This window comes from Dendrobates tinctorius, unplaced genomic scaffold (assembly GCF_039654945.1).
Source record: "Dendrobates tinctorius isolate UK_male_01 unplaced genomic scaffold, ASM3965494v1 ptg000014l, whole genome shotgun sequence".
In the NCBI taxonomy this organism is placed as follows: domain Eukaryota; kingdom Metazoa; phylum Chordata; class Amphibia; order Anura; family Dendrobatidae; genus Dendrobates; species Dendrobates tinctorius.
The window spans coordinates 4050452-4069997 of NW_027361682.1; the positions used below are offsets into that span (position 1 = coordinate 4050452).

Sequence of the window (19546 nt, forward strand, 5' to 3'; positions counted from 1 at the left end):
AAAGGCAGACCAGGCGGCGAAGCAAGCTGCCTTGGGGACTCCAGAAAAGGTAAACATAGTGCACAAGGATGCATCAGAATTGTTTACAGACTTACAAAAGTTCCAAGAAGACTCCGCTCAGACGGACAAGGAGACTTGGGAAAAGATGGGAGCTGAGAAGACGAACGGAATGTGGAAGAAAGATCAGAGGTACTGCTTGCCTAGGGTTTTATATCCGAGGATGGCCGAAGCAGTTCATCTTCCAACTCACATGTCCGCCAATGGAATGACACGCCTAGTCACGAAGGTTTGGATTGCTCCTGGGTTTGGGAAGGTGGCGCAGCTACACTGTACCTCCTGTCCCATATGCCTAGCACACAATCCCGGACAGGTAGTGAAAACTCCACAGAAACACAGTCCTAGGCCGCTATATCCCTTCCAGAGACTACAGATCGACTACATTCAACTCCCCAGGAGTGGACCATATGAATATGTTCTGGTGTGTGTTGACATGTTCTCTGGATGGCCAGAGGCCTACCCGGTGAAAACGGCTACAGCTCGAGCTACTGCAAAGAAACTGGTGATGGAACTAATACCACGATTCGGTGTCCCTGAAACAATTGAATCAGACAGAGGTACACATTTCACTGCTGAGGTAATGCAAAATGTCATGCAAATGATAGGTGTAGAACAAGCATTTCATACACCCTACCACCCACAGAGCTCAGGGAAGGTAGAGAGAATGAACGGGACACTAAAATTGAAAATACAGAAAACCATGGAGCAGACCCATAGACCATGGCCAGAGTGTCTCCCATTAGCATTATTCTCAGTAAGGTACACACCTACGGGAAAAACTAAACTGTCACCCTTCGAGATACTGTTTGGAAGACCACCAAACACAGGGTTGTACTACCCACAGGTCTTAACACTCAATGTGGATAATTTGACAAGTTATGTAATCCAGTTGCAAAAGCATTTAACTCAAATGCATTCTCTAGTTTTCTCTTCCACTCCAGATCCAGATAGTGTGGAAGGAACTCACTGTCTACAACCTGGTGATTACGTATATGTCAAGAAACACTCCAGAAAGACCCTTGAACCCCGATATCAAGGACCTTACCAAGTACTCCTGACAACGCCTACTTCTGTTAAGTTGGAAGGACGATCAACCTGGATCCACGCATCACATTGCAAACTAGCCACAGGAATTAACAAAGCATAAGAGTGCATAATGTTTTGGTTTGGTTTTGTTGCATTTTCTGTAATAATGGTAGCTGCGTGGGATAGTTTGAATTCTCCAATGTCCTTGAATAATAAGTTTATACAACATCATGAAAAAATACTGAATGATTGGTCAAAAGACACTCAATCTCCAGCAGATTGCTGGATCTGCACACATTCACCAGTATCGGCCACTAGTATTCCGTTCCTTGTTATTCCTGTGCCACCCGAGGAATTATTTGCCTGGACCAGTTGTTCTGATACACTTGCTAATAATGCCACAAATAATGTGAAGTTATGGAACACAACTGTCGGTATACCTATTGTGGGATGGGTAGGATACACACCTTCAATATCTGGCATACAAAGGGGGGGCTTGGGTACCCAGGAGTAGAACTCGGTTAACCCACTTGGGACAAATTCCAATGTATGGCCTACAAGTTAGCTTTGATGTAACTTCTCACTCTACTGATGCCTTTAAGCCAGTACTGCTAGAAAGGAGATTGCATAACACGTCCTGGGAGTATTCCAATTTATTTCCCCAGGGCACTAATAAAACTTGTTTTAATATTTCAGGTAATATACCTTGCAACGAGTCATCTGGATATAAGAAAGGAACTCCCACCTGTAGAAATCCCGATGTTTCAGGTTGACATCTCATTTCTGACATGAAGGAGCGTACTCTTGTGATGACAGACGTGGCCTTAGTAACCAGGGGATGCCTGTCTCCCTCGGGCAACCCGTCGGCCTGGGATAGTACCTGGTGAATAGGGCACTAACAGCTGTCGTTGCAGGACCCAGTGTTCCAGATTGTGGAAAAATGAAGATGTCAAAGGGGGGAATGATAGGAACTGAAGGAGTTAAATTGAGTTCTGTCCATGTTGCATTTTCTTGTTTTTGCTTTATCTTTTCTTCGAGGAGATGTCTCAGACATCTCCCTTGTGAACCAAGGTCAAATTCTTCTACTTTATGGCCTACGTGACTTTCTTTGTAGAAAACAAGTTGTGAAACCATTTATACTGCGCATGTCTGTAAATGTTTAAATTCTTTGCTATAAAAGATGGAAGCCTAACTGATAAGCCAAAGGCGTCTTGGCAGGCATCCCGAGTGGTATTATACAGCTTGTGTCTGTGTTATCCTTCTCGACGGAGCAATCAATTAGAGACATATGGTGCCTTACACCCAAGAACATCGGTCCTTCAGATGAAAGAGATATCTGAGGGATCCCGACATGTGTATATACTATGAGGTAAAAATGGTGATATACAGGGTCCAGTACCTTTATATACTGATCAGTATTGTGTGTATACACTATGAGGTAATAATGGTGATATAAAGGGTCCAGTACCTGTGTATAATGATCAATATTGTGTGTGTATATAGTATATGAGGTAATAATGGTGATATACAGGGTCCAGTACCTGTGTATAATGATCAGTATTGTGTGTGTGTATATGGTATATGAGGTAATAATGGTGATATACAGGGTCCAGTACCTGTGTATAGTGATCAGTATTGTGTGTGTATATACTATGAGGTAATAATGGTGATATACAGGTTCCAGTACCTGTGTATAGTGATCAGTGTTGTGTATACATAGTATATGAGGTAATAATGGTGATATACAGGGTCCAGTACCTGTGTATAGTGATCAGTATTGTGTGTGTGTATATAGTATATGAGGTAATAATGGTGATATACAGGGTCCAGTACCTGTGTATAGTGATCAGTATTGTGTGTATATACTATGAGGTAATAATGGTGATATACAGGTTTCAGTACCTGTGTATAGTGATCAGTGTTGTGTATACATAGTATATGAGGTAATGATGGTGATATACAGGGTCCAGTACCTGTGTATAGTGATCAGTATTGTGTGTATAGTATATGAGGTAATAATGGTGATATACAGGGTCCAGTACCTGTGTATAGTGATCAGTATTGTGTGTATATAGTATATGAGGTAATAATGGTGATATACATGGGAACACAAAACACATTTGGACTATAAAACCAATTAAAATAACTAAGATAAAACGACTCAGACACAATAGTTGTGGATTAACATTGGCCGCGATGTTTATTTACGGTGACATAAAAAGGTTCATAATAAATACCAATAAATTAAATAAAAATACCATGTACCAATAAATATGAACCACCAAACCACCAGTCCACCCAGACATCTGGGTGACTTTCCCCTCAAATAAAACATCGCGACAGGAAAATAAAGAGGGAGGGAGGGAGGGAAATTTCTTTCTTCCTCACAGAGTGAGGAAAAACGGGCAACAGCTGTTTATTTATATGGAGATTTTTCCCGGTCAAATTCCAATCCTCCAATCAGCTGGGAGGAAAAAAGGCGCCAAGAGAACTATAAACAAACAGATGACAGACAGCTCGTGCCCCCACAGCTTAACCTGTGACCTTAACCCTTTATTACTCAGATCACCATAAAGAGGATATAATGAACTTTAATGCATATAAAAACAAGACCTGACAGTGTTTGTGTACCCATGTACCCCCCCTACATATGATTCGGGGGAGGGCAATCAGGGTCCAGTACCTGTGTATAATGATCAGTATTGTGTGTGTATATGGTATATGAGGTAATAATGGTGATATATGGGGTCCAGTAGCTGTGTATAGTGATCAGTGATGTGTGTATATAGTATATGAGGTAATAATGGTGATATATGGGGTCCAGTACCTGTGTATAGTGATCAGTATTGTGTGTATATAGTATATGAGGTAATAATGGTGATATACAGGGTCCAGTACCTGTATATAGTGATCAGTATTGTGTGTGTATATAGTATATGAGGTAATAATGGTGATATACAGGGTACAGTACCTGTGTATAGTGATCAGTGCTGTGTGTACATAGTATGAGGTAATAATGGTGATATACAGGGTCCAGTACCTGTGTATAGTGATCAGTACTGTGTGTATATAATATGAGGTAATTATGGTGATATATGGGGTCCAGTACCTGTGTATAGTGATCAGTGCTGTGTGTACATAGTATGTGGTAATAATGGTGATATACAGGGTCCAGTACCTGTGTATAGTGATCAGTATTGTGTGTATATAATATGAGGTAATTATGGTGATATATGGGGTCCAGTACCTGTGTATAGTGATCAGTACTCTGTGTATATAGTGTATGAGGTGATATAGAGGGTCCAGGACCTGTGTATAGTGATCAGTGCTGTGTATATATACTATATGAGGTAATAATGGTTATATACAGGGTCCAGTACCTGTGTATAGTGATCAGTATTGTGTATGTGTATATACTATCAGGTAATAATGGTGATATGCAGGGTCCAGTACCTGTGTATAATGATCAGTATTGTGTGTATATAGTATATGAGGTAATTATGGTGATATATGGGGTTCAGTACCTGTGTATAGTGATCAGTATTGTGTGTGTGTGTGTATATATAGTATATGAGGTTATAATGGTGATATACAGGGTCCAGTACCTGTGTATAATGATCAGTATTGTGTGTATAGTATATGAGGTAATAATGGTAATATATGGGGTCCAGTACCTGTGTACAGTATAGTGATCAGTATTGTGTGTGTATATAGTATATGAGGTAATAATGGTGATATACAGGGTCCAGTACCTGTGTATAGTGATCAGTATTGTGTGTGTATATACTATGAGGTAATAATGGTGATATACAGGTTCCAGTACCGGTGTATAGTGATCAATGTTGTGTGTACATAGTATATGAGGTAATAATGGTGATATATGGGGTCCAGTACCTGTGTATAGTGATCAGTGCTGTGTGTATATAGTATATGAGGTAATAATTGTGATATACAGCAGGGGTCCCCAACCTTTTTTGCACCAGGGACCGGCTTCAAGCAAGACCATTCTTCCATGGCCCGGCAGGGCGAGAATGGAGGCGTGTCAGGGGTGGGGCTTTGGTCATAAGGGGGCGGGGCTATGGACAGGTTTAGTAGTCAGTGCATACTTATCATAATATAACATTTATAATGTGAATGAGACTCAACTCACCATAGGTTTTGAAGTGGGAGCACTGGGCTTGTTTCCATGTATCAGTGGGAGCACTGGGCTTGTTTTCCTCCAACAAGATGGTCCCATCTAGGGGTGATGGGAGACAGCGACACCCGACGTGTGTTCCTTATGTCCAGTCTACTCCGTAATCTCGTTTTTGCTGCTGTCATTGCAGAAAATCCAGTTTCACACAGATAGGATGTTGGAAATGGAAGCAGAGTTTTCAGTGCTTTTGTGGCGATCTCAGGATATTCTGCCTTGACTTTAATCCAGAACGTTGGGAGATTTGACATCTCAAACATACTTTTAAGGCTACCATCATTTGCAATTTCAAGCAGTTGGTCTTCTTCAAGCACGGACAAGGTCGATTCACCTGGCTTGTTCACAAATGGGTTGCGAATCCATTCCTTCCTAGTTCGTGGGTTTTTTGTGGTTGGAAAGTAATGCTCAAACTGTACTGAAAGCTGAGATAGATGATCATGCACCAGCTGGGAGAATGAAGGTTCAGGCTCGCTCTCTTCCAAAATCCCTGCTAATATTTGAAACATATCAAATATTCCTGTTCTCACTCGCCGTCCCCACACTTCTAGTTTGGCTTTAAATGCAGCAACTTTATCTGCCAACTTGAAGGCAGTTGTCATTCTCCCCAGAAGTGACAGATTAAGTTCGTTCAACAAGTTGAATATGTCACATAAGTAAGCAAGTTTTGTGACCCATTCCTTACTACAGAAATGTGCTGCAAGTGGTGATTCTTTTTCTAAAAGAAATCTATGAAGCGGTTCTCGTAATTCAAAACCTCTGGCCAGTGTTCTACCTTTAGAAAGCCATCTGACTTCAGTGTGTAAGAGAAGACGCTTGTGCTCCGCATCCATCTCCTCACAGAGCTGCTCAAACAGACGTGAGTTAAGGGCGTATGCTTTGATGTGATTAATAACTTTAATCACATCTTGCAAAACGGTGTTAAGTTCAGGTGACATTTTTCGGCTTGCCAGCATTTCTCTATGGATGACACAGTGCGTAGACTCGCATTCAGATGCAACCTGTTTGACCCTAGTAGTTAAACCATAAAACCGTCCAGTCATGGCAGCTGCTCCGTCCGTGCATATACCTACACAAAATGACCAGTTTAATTTTCCTGATATGTAATCATCCAAAGACTTGAATAGTTCTGCACCTGTGGTGTTGGCTGCCAACAATAATGCACATAACATATCCTCATGCACATCCTCCTGGAAAATATATCGCACATAAACAAGCATCATTGCATTGTTGTCAACATCAGTAGACTCATCAACCTGGATTGCATACCATGGTGACATATTAATCCTCTCTAACAATTGTACCTCGACGTCTTCTGCTATTTCATTAATTCGTCTAGTGACAGTGGTCGCTGAAAGAGGAACCTGTGCCACATTTTTAACTGCAGCCTCTCCAAAAAGTTCGTGGCAAATGTCCTTAGCAGCAGGCAGGATCAACTCTTCACCAATAGTGAAGGGCTTCTTAGCCTTATCAATGCGGTTAGCCACCAAAAATGATGCTCTCAGTGCAGACACATTTGTTGATGTGGTGGCCTTCAATAATTTCTTCTGTCCTTCATGTTCACGCTTTTTTCTTTCAAAAAACTCCAAAGGCTTGTCTTTTGATGCAGGGTGCTTGGTCTGTAAGTGGCGAGCCAGTTTTGAAGGCTTCATGGCCTCATTGGATAGCTGGTCACCACATATCACACAGAGTGGGCTTGGGGCGTTTGAATCGCCTGTTGCGATGAACCCATAATTTAAGTAGGACTCATTGTATTTTCTTTTAAATGCAGCTTTCTTTTTTTTTGCAGTCATGGAGTCTTCATCTGTCTCATCATTAGGTCTTTCTCCCTTTTCAAAGAAGCTCTATAGCAATGTTTGTTTTTTACTCATTTTACAAGAGCTGGAGGCGTAGTGGGCCCCTAACGCTGAAAGATGGATACTTCTACTGATGACTGTCACTGCTAATAATGATTGGAACCTACAAGGAAATGGAGCATTGAGCACTTAGAAAAAATTGTACTGGAGTACTGTATACATGCTGATTATTTTTTAATCATGGTGTATGCATGGCTCTGCTCCCACCCTTGTATACATGGCTCCGCTCCCACCCTTGTATACCTGGCTCTGCTTCCACTCTCCCATCCTGTATACATGGCTCCACTCTCCCTCCCTTGTATATATGGCTCCGCTCCCATTCTCCCTCCCCTGTGTATATGGCTCCGCTCCCACTCTCCCTCCCTAGTATATAAGGCTCCGCTCCCATTCTCCCTCCCCTGTGTATATGGCTCCGCTCCCATTCTCCCTCCCCTGTGTATATGGCTCCGCTCCCATTCTCCCTCCCCTGTGTATATGGCTCCGCTCCCATTCTCCCTCCCTTATATATATGGCTCCGCTCCCATTCTCCCTCCCTTATATATATGGCTCCGCTCCCATTCTCCCTCCCTAGTATATATGGCTCCGCTCCCACTCTCCCTCCCTTGTATATATGGCTCCGCTCCCACTCTCCCTCCCTTGTATATATGGCTCCGCTCCCATTCTCCCTCCCTAGTATACATGGCTCCGCTCCCATTCTCCCTCCCCTGTGTATATGGCTCCGCTCCCACTCTCCCTCCCTAGTATATAAGGCTCTGCTCCCATTCTCCCTCCCCTGTATATATGGCTCCGCTCCCAGTCTCCTGGACTCCCTTGTATATATGGCTCTGCTCCCAGTCTCCCGGCCTCCCTTGTATATATGGCTCCGCTCCCAGTCTCCCGGCCTCCCTTGTATATATGGCTCCGCTCCCAGTCTCCCGGCCTCCCCTGTATATATGGCTCCGCTCCCATTCTCCCTCCCTTATATATATGGCTCCGCTCCCATTCTCCCTCCCTTATATATATGGCTCCGCTCCCATTCTCCCTCCCTTGTATATATGGCTCCGCTCCCATTCTCCCTCCCTAGTATACATGACTCCGCTCCCATTCTCCCTCCCCTGTGTATATGGCTCCGCTCCCACTCTCCCTCCCTATCATATAAGGCTCCGCTCCCATTCTCCCTCCCCTGTGTATATGGCTCCGCTCCCACTCTCCCTCCCTAGTATATAAGGCTCCGCTCCCATTCTCCCTCCCGTGTGTATGGCTCCGCTCCCATTCTCCCTCCCCTGTGTATATGGCTCCGCTCCCATTCTCCCTCCCGTGTATATGGCTCCGCTCCCATTCTCCCTCCCCTGTGTATATGGCTCCGCTCCCATTCTCCCTCCCCTGTGTATATGGCTCCGCTCCCATTCTCCCTCCCGTGTATATGGCTCCGCTCCCATTCTCCCTCCCGTGTATATGGCTCCGCTCCCATTCTCCCTCCCCTGTGTATATGGCTCCGCTCCCATTCTCCCTCCCCTGTGTATATGGCTCCGCTCCCATTCTCCCTCCCCTGTGTATATGGCTCCGCTCCCATTCTCCCTCCCGTATATATGGCTCCGCTCCCATTCTCCCTCCCCTGTGTATATGGCTCCGCTCCCATTCTCCCTCCCTAGTATATATGGCTCCGCTCCCATTCTCCCTCCCCTGTGTATATGGCTCCGCTCCCACTCTCTCTCCCTTATATTTATGGCTCCGCTTGGCTCCCCCATCCTCCCCATCATACTTACCCTCACGTCGCTGAACTTCCTTCCCGTCGCTGCACGTCCCTGCATCTCGCGGCGCTTCAGCTTCTTCCTGTGCGGAGCGGTCACGTGCTACCGCTCATTAAGGTCCATGAATATGGACGCCACGCCTATGGGAGATGAGTGGCGTCCATATTCATGACCTTAAATGAGCGGTAGCACGTGACCGCTCAGCGCTGGAAGAAGCCGCCGCTGGATGAAGCCGCCGCGGGATGCAGGGTGAGTATCAGCTGCTGCACCGCCCCCCGGCTCCCCTTGTGTCCGCGGAACGGCAAGGGCACTGCAACGGCCCGGTGCTGGGCCGCGGACCGGCGGTTGGGGACCCCTGATATACAGGGTCCAGTACCTGTGTATAATGATCAATATTGTGTGTGTATATAGTATATGAGGTAATAATGGTGATATACAGGGTCCAGTACCTGTGTATAGTGATCAGTACTGTGTGTATATCGTATATGAGGTAATAATGGTGATATATGGCGTCCAGTACCTGTGTATAGTGATCAGTATTGTGTGTATATACTATGAGGTAATGATGGTGATATACAGGGTCCAGTACCTGTGTATAGTGATCAGTACTGTGTGTATATCGTATATGAGGTAATAATGGTGATATACAGGGTCCAGTACCTGTGTATAGTGATCAGTATTGTGTGTATATACTATGAGGTAATAATGGTGATATACAGGGTCCAGTACCTGTGTATAATGATCAATATTGTGTGTGTATATAGTATATGAGGTAATAATGGTGATATACAGGGTCCAGTACCTGTGTATAGTGATCAGTACTGTGTGTATATCGTATATGAGGTAATAATGGTGATATATGGCGTCCAGTACCTGTGTATAGTGATCAGTACTGTGTGTATATACTATGAGGTAATGATGGTGATATACAGGGTCCAGTACCTGTGTATAGTGATCAGTACTGTGTGTATATCGTATATGAGGTAATAATGGTGATATATGGGGTCCAGTACCTGTGTATAGTGATCAGTATTGTGTGTATATACTATGAGGTAATGATGGTGATATACAGGGTCCAGTACCTGTGTATAGTGATCAGTATTGTGTGTATAGTATATGAGGTAATAATGGTGATATACAGGGTCCAGTACCTGTGTATAGTGATCAGTATTGTGTGTATATAGTATATGAGGTAATAATGGTGATATACATGGGAACACAAAACACATTTGGACTATAAAACCAATTAAAATAACTAAGATAAAACGACTCAGACACAATAGTTGTGGATTAACATTGGCCGCGATGTTTATTTACGGTGACATAAAAAGGTTCATAATAAATACCAATAAATTAAATAAAAATACCATGTACCAATAAATATGAACCACCAAACCACCAGTCCACCCAGACATCTGGGTGACTTTCCCCTCAAATAAAACATCGCGACAGGAAAATAAAGAGGGAGGGAGGGAAATTTCTTTCTTCCTCACAGAGTGAGGAAAAACGGGCAACAGCTGTTTATTTATATGGAGATTTTTCCCGGTCAAATTCCAATCCTCCAATCAGCTGGGAGGAAAAAAGGCACCAAGAGAACTATAAACAAACAGATGACAGACAGCTCGTGCCCCCACAGCTTAACCTGTGACCTTAACCCTTTATTACTCAGATCACCATAAAGAGAATATAATGAACTTTAATGCATATAAAAACAAGACCTGACAGTGTTTGTGTACCCATGTGACCCCCCCTACATATGATTCGAGGGAGGGCAATCAGGGTCCAGTACCTGTGTATAATGATCAGTATTGTGTGTATATGGTATATGAGGTAATAATGGTGATATACAGGGTCCAGTACCTGTATATAGTGATCAGTGCTGTGTGTATATAGTATATGAGGTAATAATGGTGATATATGGGGTCCAGTACCTGTGTATAATGATCAGTATTGTGTGTGTATATGGTATATGAGGTAATAATAGTGATATATGGGGTCCAATACCTGTGTATAGTGATCAGTATTGTTTGTGTCTATAGAATATGAGGTAATAATGGTGATATACAGGGTCCAGTACCTGTATATAGTGATCAGTGCTGTGTGTATATAGTATATGAGGTAATAATGGTGATATACAGGGTCCAGTACCTGTGTATAGTGATCAGTATTGTGTGTATAGTATATGAGGTAATAATGGTGATATACAGGGTCCAGTACCTGTATATAGTGATCAGTATTGTGTGTATATACTGTGAGGTAATAATGGTGATATACAGGGTCCAGTACCTGTGTATAGTGATCAGTATTGTGTGTATATACTATGAGGTAATAATGGTGATATACAGGGTCCAGTACCTGTGTATAGTGATCAGTATTGTGTGTATAGTATATGAGGTAATAATGGTGATATACAGGGTCCAGTACCTGTGTATAGTGATCAGTATTGTGTGTATATAGTATATGAGGTAATAATGGTGATATACAGGGTCCAGTACCTGTGTATAATGATCAATATTGTGTGTGTATATAGTATATGAGGTAATAATGGTGATATACAGGGTCCAGTACCTGTGTATAGTGATCAGTACTGTGTGTATATTGTATATGAGGTAATAATGGTTATATACAGGGTCCAGTACCTGTGTATAGTGATCAGTATTGTGTGTGTATATAGTATATGAGGTAATAATGGTGATATACATGGGAACACAAAACACTTTTGGACTATAAAACCAATTAAAATAACTAAGATAAAACGACTCAGACACAATAGTTGTGGATTAACATTGGCCGCGATGTTTATTTACGGTGACATAAAAAGGTTCATAATAAATACCAATAAATTAAATAAAAATACCATGTACCAATAAATATGAACCACCAAACCACCAGTCCACCCAGACATCTGGGTGACTTTTCCCTCAAATAAAACATCGCGACAGGAAAATAAAGAGGGAGGGAGGGAAATTTCTTTCTTCCTCACAGAGTGAGGAAAAACGGGCAACAGCTGTTTATTTATATGGAGATTTTTCCCGGTCAAATTCCAATCCTCCAATCAGCTGGGAGGAAAAAAGGCGCCAAGAGAACTATAAACAAACAGATGACAGACAGCTCGTGCCCCCACAGCTTAACCTGTGACCTTAACCCTTTATTACTCAGATCACCATAAAAAGGATATAATGAACTTTAATGCATATAAAAACAAGACCTGACAGTGTTTGTGTACCCATGTGACCCCCCCCTACATATGATTCGGGGGAGGGCAATCAGGGTCCAGTACCTGTGTATAATGATCAGTATTGTGTGTATATGGTATATGAGGTAATAATGGTGATATATGGGGTCCAGTACCTGTGTATAGTGATCAGTATTGTGTGTGTCTATAGTATATGAGGTAATAATGGTGATATATGGGGTCCAGTACCTGTATATAGTGATCAGTATTGTGTATATACTATGAGGTAATAATTGTGATATACAGGGTCCAGTACCTGTGTATAGTGATCAGTATTGTGTGTATAGTATATGAGGTAATAATGGTGATATACAGGGTCCAGTACCTGTATATAGTGATCAGTATTGTGTGTGTATATACTATGAGGTAATAATGGTGATATACAGGGTCCAGTACCTGTGTATAGTGATCAGTATTGTGTGTATATAGTATATGAGGTAATAATGGTGATATACAGGGTCCAGTACCTGTATATAGTGATCAGTATTGTGTGTGTATATAGTATATGAGGTAATAATGGTGATATACAGGGTCCAGTACCTGTATATAGTGATCAGTATTGTGTGTATATTGTATATGAGGTAATAATGGTGATATACAGGGTACAGTACCTGTGTATAGTGATCAGTGCTGTGTGTACATAGTATGAGGTAATAATGGTGATATACAGGGTCCAGTACCTTTGTATAGTGATCAGTACTGTGTGTATATAATATGAGGTAATTATGGTGATATATGGGGTCCAGTACCTGTGTATAGTGATCAGTGCTGTGTGTACATAGTATGAGGTAATAATGGTGATATACAGGGTCCAGTACCTGTGTATAGTGATCAGTACTGTGTGTATATAATATGAGGTAATTATGGTGATATATGGGGTCCAGTACCTGTGTATAGTGATCAGTATTGTGTATGTGTATATACTATGAGGTAATAATGGTGATATGCAGGGTCCAGTACCTGTGTATAATGATCAGTACTGTGTGTATATAGTATATGAGGTAATTATGGTGATATATGGGGTCCAGTACCTGTGTATAGTGATCAGTGCTGTGTGTATATAATATGAGGTAATTATGGTGATATATGGGGTCCAGTACCTGTGTATAGTGATCAGTATTGTGTATGTGTATATACTATGAGGTAATAATGGTGATATGCAGGGTCCAGTACCTGTGTATAATGATCAGTACTGTGTGTATATAGTATATGAGGTAATTATGGTGATATATGGGGTCCAGTACCTGTGTATAGTGATCAGTGCTGTGTGTATATATTATATGAGGTAAATATGGTGGTATATGGAGTCCAGTACCTGTGTATAGTGATCAATATTGTGTGTGTATATACTATATGAGGTAATAACGGTGATATACAGGGTCCAGTACCTGTGTATAGTGATCAGTATTGTGTGTGTATACTATGAGGTAATAATGGTGATATGCAGGGTCCAGTACCTGTGTATAGTGATCATCAGTGCTTTGTGTATATACAGTGCTGTGCAAATTAATTGGGACAAAGCATTTTTTTAAGTAAAATTGTAAGTTGGTTACCAGTCAGTGATTCAAACCAGTTTTAACTGCTTTGAACGTTTTTAAAAATATAAACATTGTAATAAACCCCTACATCATTAGTCTCCTTCCCTGCAATGACATGGAGAATCAAAGTGGTCCATATTTGAATAGTTCTTGTCCTATCCCTGTTTGGGCACCAAATTTACTGTGGGCACAACAGGCCCACCAGTGCTGATGTGCAAGGCCAGATTAGAGCTGTTGTGATGTACGAGCTCAGAGAATCATTACAGCACACACAGTGTCTAGTCAGAGATTCCGCTTTAATGAAATGTTTGTGGGGTTTATATACACCCCTGAGAAAGTGCTTTATGCCAAGAAGCAAGCAACTGTTTGTGGGATTTAGAGATAGATGTGTCTAGGTGCCTGGTTTTTATTCAGGTTCTCAGGCAAATGGAATGTGTAGAGAGGTTTCTGTGTAAAAGTGCTACATGACAGATTTAGGGCATACAAATGGGGACTGAGAAGACATAATGGATCCTGATTTGCCACAATGTTCACAGGTCAATTTTACCACAAAATGAATACAGATAAAGAAAAATAGTAGTGGAATTGGATCTAGTCCCTCCTTGTTTAAGTTTTCTTGCAGGAGGTGGTGCCATTTTAATTTTCGCCTCAGGTTGCAGGAAAGTTAGAATTGACTTTGTATATTGGAGTGCCATACACAGGTGTTGAATTGGACTTGTAAAACTGGTGACACTAACAGTTGCATATCTAGATTTTTTTCCTGTATTTTTTTAAATAAATTTTTAGCCACCCTTCCCAAAAAGGATGCAATAAGAAAAGTCAGGTATGTAGGTAGACATCCATAAATCCAGCACCTGCAGCAGGTTTTTGATTTTTATGTGACCTTTACTGATGTGAAATTTGACTTGTGAAAAAAGGAGCTTGTGACACTCACTTTCATTTAAAAACATTTTTTTAGTTACTCTTTAAGTCTATAAACAAAGCTGAAGGGTATAATACCATGAAAAATGAATCACTTGTGAAAAAAACAAAATAATTATCAAATACCCACTACAATACATTTTAAGAGCAATCAACAAATATAATTCAACATTGAAGGATATGTCGGGTCAATTAGGAGGCTAGAAGAAAAAGTGATCATCAGCATGATTTTGGCAAGAGATGAGAAATAATAGCTGAGATGACAGAAAAAATGTCTATGTTTCAGGCAATTATAATACCACCAAAAATGTAATTGAGGAAGAAGAATGCTTGGGTGAAGAGACAAAGCAGCATCTTGAGAAAATGGAGGATCACACTCAAGAGTAAAAACTTGAGCGTTCTGGGTTTCCCCCCCAAAAAAGTAGAAAGGACTTCAGTAATAAGTGGCTCACACAAAACCTGGCTGAGAATAAGTTCTCCCCAGTATTTTGGATTGAAAAAGACAATTGTGTACCTTTTTTAGGCCCACGTAAATCGGAATTTCTCCAAGGTCAATACTAATAAAGTTGTTGGCCTTTGAAGACTAAATTTACAGTCCATCAGTACAACATGGTCAAAAGATTGAGTTAGGTCATACATTGAAGTCAGCCAGATGGACAACTAAGCAGGGGATGAGGTATGATGAAGGTCAGAAGGAAGCCGCTGGCAATTCTGCCTGAATTACAAGGTCTTCTGTTGCTGCCTTTGTCTTATTGTATCTTACAGTTACAATATTGTATCATATATTGTATCTTACTATGTTAATCTATTGAAAATTTAGTTTTACGGCAAATTGTATAGCTATTTTAATGCAGAAGTATTATGAGATATGTAATAACATACTAGAATGAATGCACTTCCACATCACTGTTATTGTATAATAATAATGGTTTCATTTTTGGCAGATGACTGTATCGGGAGCGCAGAGGGATATATGATATTTTCAGGTGATCATGTTATCACACCATATACACATGGAAAAAATGCCACGACCCCAGATACACCTCCAACCAAACATAGTAAAGATCTATCTAATGATTCATCACAAACTGTTACGCAAAATAAAAATCGCAGAAATAATGGTGAATATCAAAGAGATCACACAAGAAAGAAGCCATATTCATGTTTAGAATGCGGGAAATGTTTTAATCAGAGATCAAATTTTGTTACGCATCAGAGAATTCACACAGGGGAGAAGCCATATTCCTGTTTAGAATGTGGGAAATGTTTTAATCACAAATCATATCTTGTTATACATCAGAGAACTCACACAGGGGAGAAGCCATTTTCATGTTCAGAATGTGGGAAATGCTGTTCTCAGAAATCTGATCTTGCTAGACATCGAAGAACACACTCAGGGAAGAAGCTGTTTTTATGTTTTGAATGTGGGAAATGTTTTATTCGAATGACAGATCTTGTTAGACATCAGAGAACACACACAGGAGAGAAGCCATTTTCATGTTCAGAATGTGTGAAATACTTTAATCAGAAATCAAATCTTGTTACACATCTAAGAATTCACACAGGAATGAAGCCATTTTCATGTTCGGAGTGTGAGAAATGTTTCAATGAGAAAGCAAATCTTGTTCAACATCAGAAAACTCACACAGGGAAGAAGTCCTTTTCATGTTCAGAATGTGGGAAATGTTTTTCTAAGAAATCTGATTTTGCTAAACATCAGATAAGTCACACAGGGGAGAAGCCATTTTCATGTTTAGAATGTGGGAAAGGTTTTACAAAGAAACCTAATCTTTTAAGACATGAGAAAATTCACACAGAGTAGCAATTTTTGTGTTTAGGATGTGGAAAATGTTTAAAGCATAAATAAGTTCTTGTTGATCATCCAATTATGGGTTTATAATGTATAAAAAAAATATTTTCATTCTCCTTTGTAAGGTTCACGATGGTCCTCCATTTATCAACAATAAAATTTGCAGCATAATCTCTCTAATATTTGGCACATTATGCTGCAGGGTGATCTTCTAGCTGAACTAATTATTTTTTCATGAAAAAGAATTATTTTAGAGTTAATACTAGCTTATTAGAGGAAGATGCGGGTGACTCTAGGAACATTTGTATTGGCCAGTAATATGATCTTGCGCAACAAATAAACAAAAACCAGATCTCTTAATTTTTGAAGAATAGAAGTGAGTAAAATATTTCAGATCTACATTCTGTACTGTAGAGGCAATAGCATATACACTACATAAGTAGAAATATTAGGACACCTAGAAATCTCCTGTCTAGTTAATCTTAAAGATATTCACTATCTTCCACATCAGACTTAGGCTACTTTCACACATCAGGTTTTCGGCGTCAGGCGTGATCCGGCGTCGTGCCAGAATGCCGGATCCGGCAAATGTTTTGTAAAACCTGATGTGCCGGATCCGGTTTTCTGCCGGATCCGTCTTGTTCTTGACAGACAAAACCGGATCCGTCTCATCCGGTTCATCCGTTTTTCTATCAGTTTTTCGACGGATTACGCCGGATCCGGTTTTTAAAATTGACCCTTGTGGCCTTCCGAACGGGATTGGCTACTGGAAAACTATATATAGCATGTTCCTACAGCCCTTCTTTGACAGGTTGTAGAGAAGAAAGTGCAGGTTGGAGAGAAGAGCAAGTTACTGGCGAAGATGGATGTTGTCATTGGAAATATTACCACTAGAAGTTCTGTGACGGTTTCAGTAATGAGGGACAATTTTGCACTATACTTTATGTCACCTCAAGGCAGAGTACACTGGCAGGATGACAGAGTGTGAAAGATTTGTGCCCTAACCAAACTTGTGTACCTTCTGGACCAACAGTATATACCTTTGCCAACCAAAGTTGGCTATCTTGTCATGGTCTTACTATTTTTAGCTTTAGGCCACAGGTGTGTACCTGGTTGTGTTTTATGCAAAGTATTTCACCTTTTAACAAAAGTTGTGTACATTGTTAGGAAATCACCAACAATAAACACAACTTTTCAGGTGAAATACTTTGCTTCAAACACAACCAGGAACACAACTGTGGCAAAAAGCTAAAATTTACCCACAGTTATATACCTGGTTTTGAATACCTTTTTACCTTTTAAATACCCTGTATTTAACCTTTTTTTTAAACATATTTCGCCGCAGAAAGAAATGACAGACAACCAGTGTAAACAATAATTTAACTTTTATTTAAAATATTTTTTTTTGTGTAAACTGTTTTTAAAGTTAAAAAAACTTTTTTAATAAAGGTTTGAAACCAACCAAATGGGCATTTTTATTACAAAAAAAACATTATAACTCGGTGTAGTGTGGGGTGGAAATACTGCTGGAGGGGCTGCGGGACACTTCGACAATGGGAGTGTGGAGAGAGGACTGGGATCGTGGTGGGGAAGGAACAGTTAGAGGTGATGGTGTGGAAAAAGCTACAGAATGGGTGGACATGTGGGAGGCAGAAGAGGTGGTGGGCGGTGGAGTGGAGGGTTGGGCAGGGACTGTAGGAGCAGATGATGTTGATGGAAAGTTGTATGGGGAAGGAGTTTGGTACGGGGAAGGAGTTTGGTACGGGGCAGGTTGCTGGAAGTGGGGAGATGTCTGGTACTGGGGAGGTTGCTGGTACTGGTGAGGTTGCTGGTATGTAATAGGAGGGGGAGGATGGAAAGTGGCTGGAGGGGGTGCAGATGTAATAGGAGGGGGAGGATGGAAAGTGGCTGGAGGGGGTGCAGATGTAATAGGAGGGGGAGGATGGAAAGTGGCTGGAGGGGGTGCAGGTGGAGGAACTACAGTGGTGGGAGGTGGAGGTTGGGAGGTAACCTGCTGTAGAGCACCGTGGCACGAATGCATTACATGCATCTGCTGGGTAGGAGATAGTGTTGCCATGCGCTCCACAACAGACCTGAAAAAGGTGTGGTTTGGCGAAGATCTTGCTTCTGAATGCATGGTTTGCAGAAGTGTCTTCACCTCCAGAATGCTGGAGTTGATCTGCTGAAAGCCTGCGGAGATTTGCTCTGACAAGACTTTTAGACAGTTCTGGAAAGATGCATTCAGATGCAAGAACTCTGGCGCATAACTCTTTTCCTGACCCCTCTGCCGCTGTCGCCCAGTACCCGCAGGTGTACTAGAGGTGGCAGGGGCAGAAGGGTGGGGTAAAGGGAAAGCGATCTCCTCACCAGCAGCTTCATGTAATGTAGGCGGCCACGATGCTCCTGTGCTGGTGGATGGGACAGATGGGTCGAATGTGTGGGAAGGCTGGGAAGGTGCAGATGTACCGGGGCGGTCAAAGTGTCCCTCGGTGCCGGTCTCCTCAGGGATCGCCTCAGAAGGGTCCAATCGTGCAGGCTCCCGAGTGCTGCTCACCGTGCTGTGGAATAAAGAGAAAAAAAAACAATTAAAATACTGACATGGTATGGCCCTGGCTGAAAAAAAAAAGTTACATCTAACATTTTTTTTCACATGTGGTGTGTAATATTTACCTTCTAGTGACCATTGTTTCCCGGAGGAACGACAGGGCTTGTGCGTATTTGTACTTGCTCCTGCGTCCTCCAGATCCACTCGGGGCCCGCATCTCTTTATTGAACTCCTTCTTGAAACGATCCCTCACAGACCGCCACCGATTCACAATTCTGTTCCCTGAAACGAGAAAGGAGTGGTTAATATACAACATCAGTGTTTCACAAACTCCAGTCCTCATGGTCCCCAGGGGTCATGTTTTCAGGATTTCCATAGTAAATAGAAATCCTGAACACATGATCCGTGGGGACCACGAGGACTGGAGTTCGGGAAACACTGGTTTACATCAAGCAACCGGTACTGTATATACTTACGCTCTTTAATCTGGGCCCGAACATCGAGGTCCTCCCAGCGGCCCACAAGGAGCGAACTGATTTCCTCCCAGAGTCGTCGGGTAACGATAAGGTCAGCGTGGCGGCGGTCAGCCATATTCCAGAGCGGCTCCCTTTCTCTGACGAGATCGATGAGGTGGTCCAC

At 41.8% G+C, this 19546-nt stretch overlaps 1 protein-coding gene across 1 annotated transcript in view; it reads left to right on the forward strand.

Annotated features, from left to right (window-relative positions):
- LOC141070491 (uncharacterized) overlaps positions 1 to 16700 on the forward strand; it is a 170972-nt gene extending 154272 nt beyond the window's left edge. The window contains exons 14-15 of the mRNA XM_073559492.1: positions 14839 to 14935; positions 15432 to 16700. Coding sequence (XP_073415593.1) covers positions 14839 to 14935; positions 15432 to 16374 — 1040 coding nt within the window. The 3' untranslated portion in view covers positions 16375 to 16700. The remainder of the gene's footprint in view (positions 1 to 14838; positions 14936 to 15431) is intronic.
- Positions 16701 to 19546: the final 2846 nt, after the last annotated feature.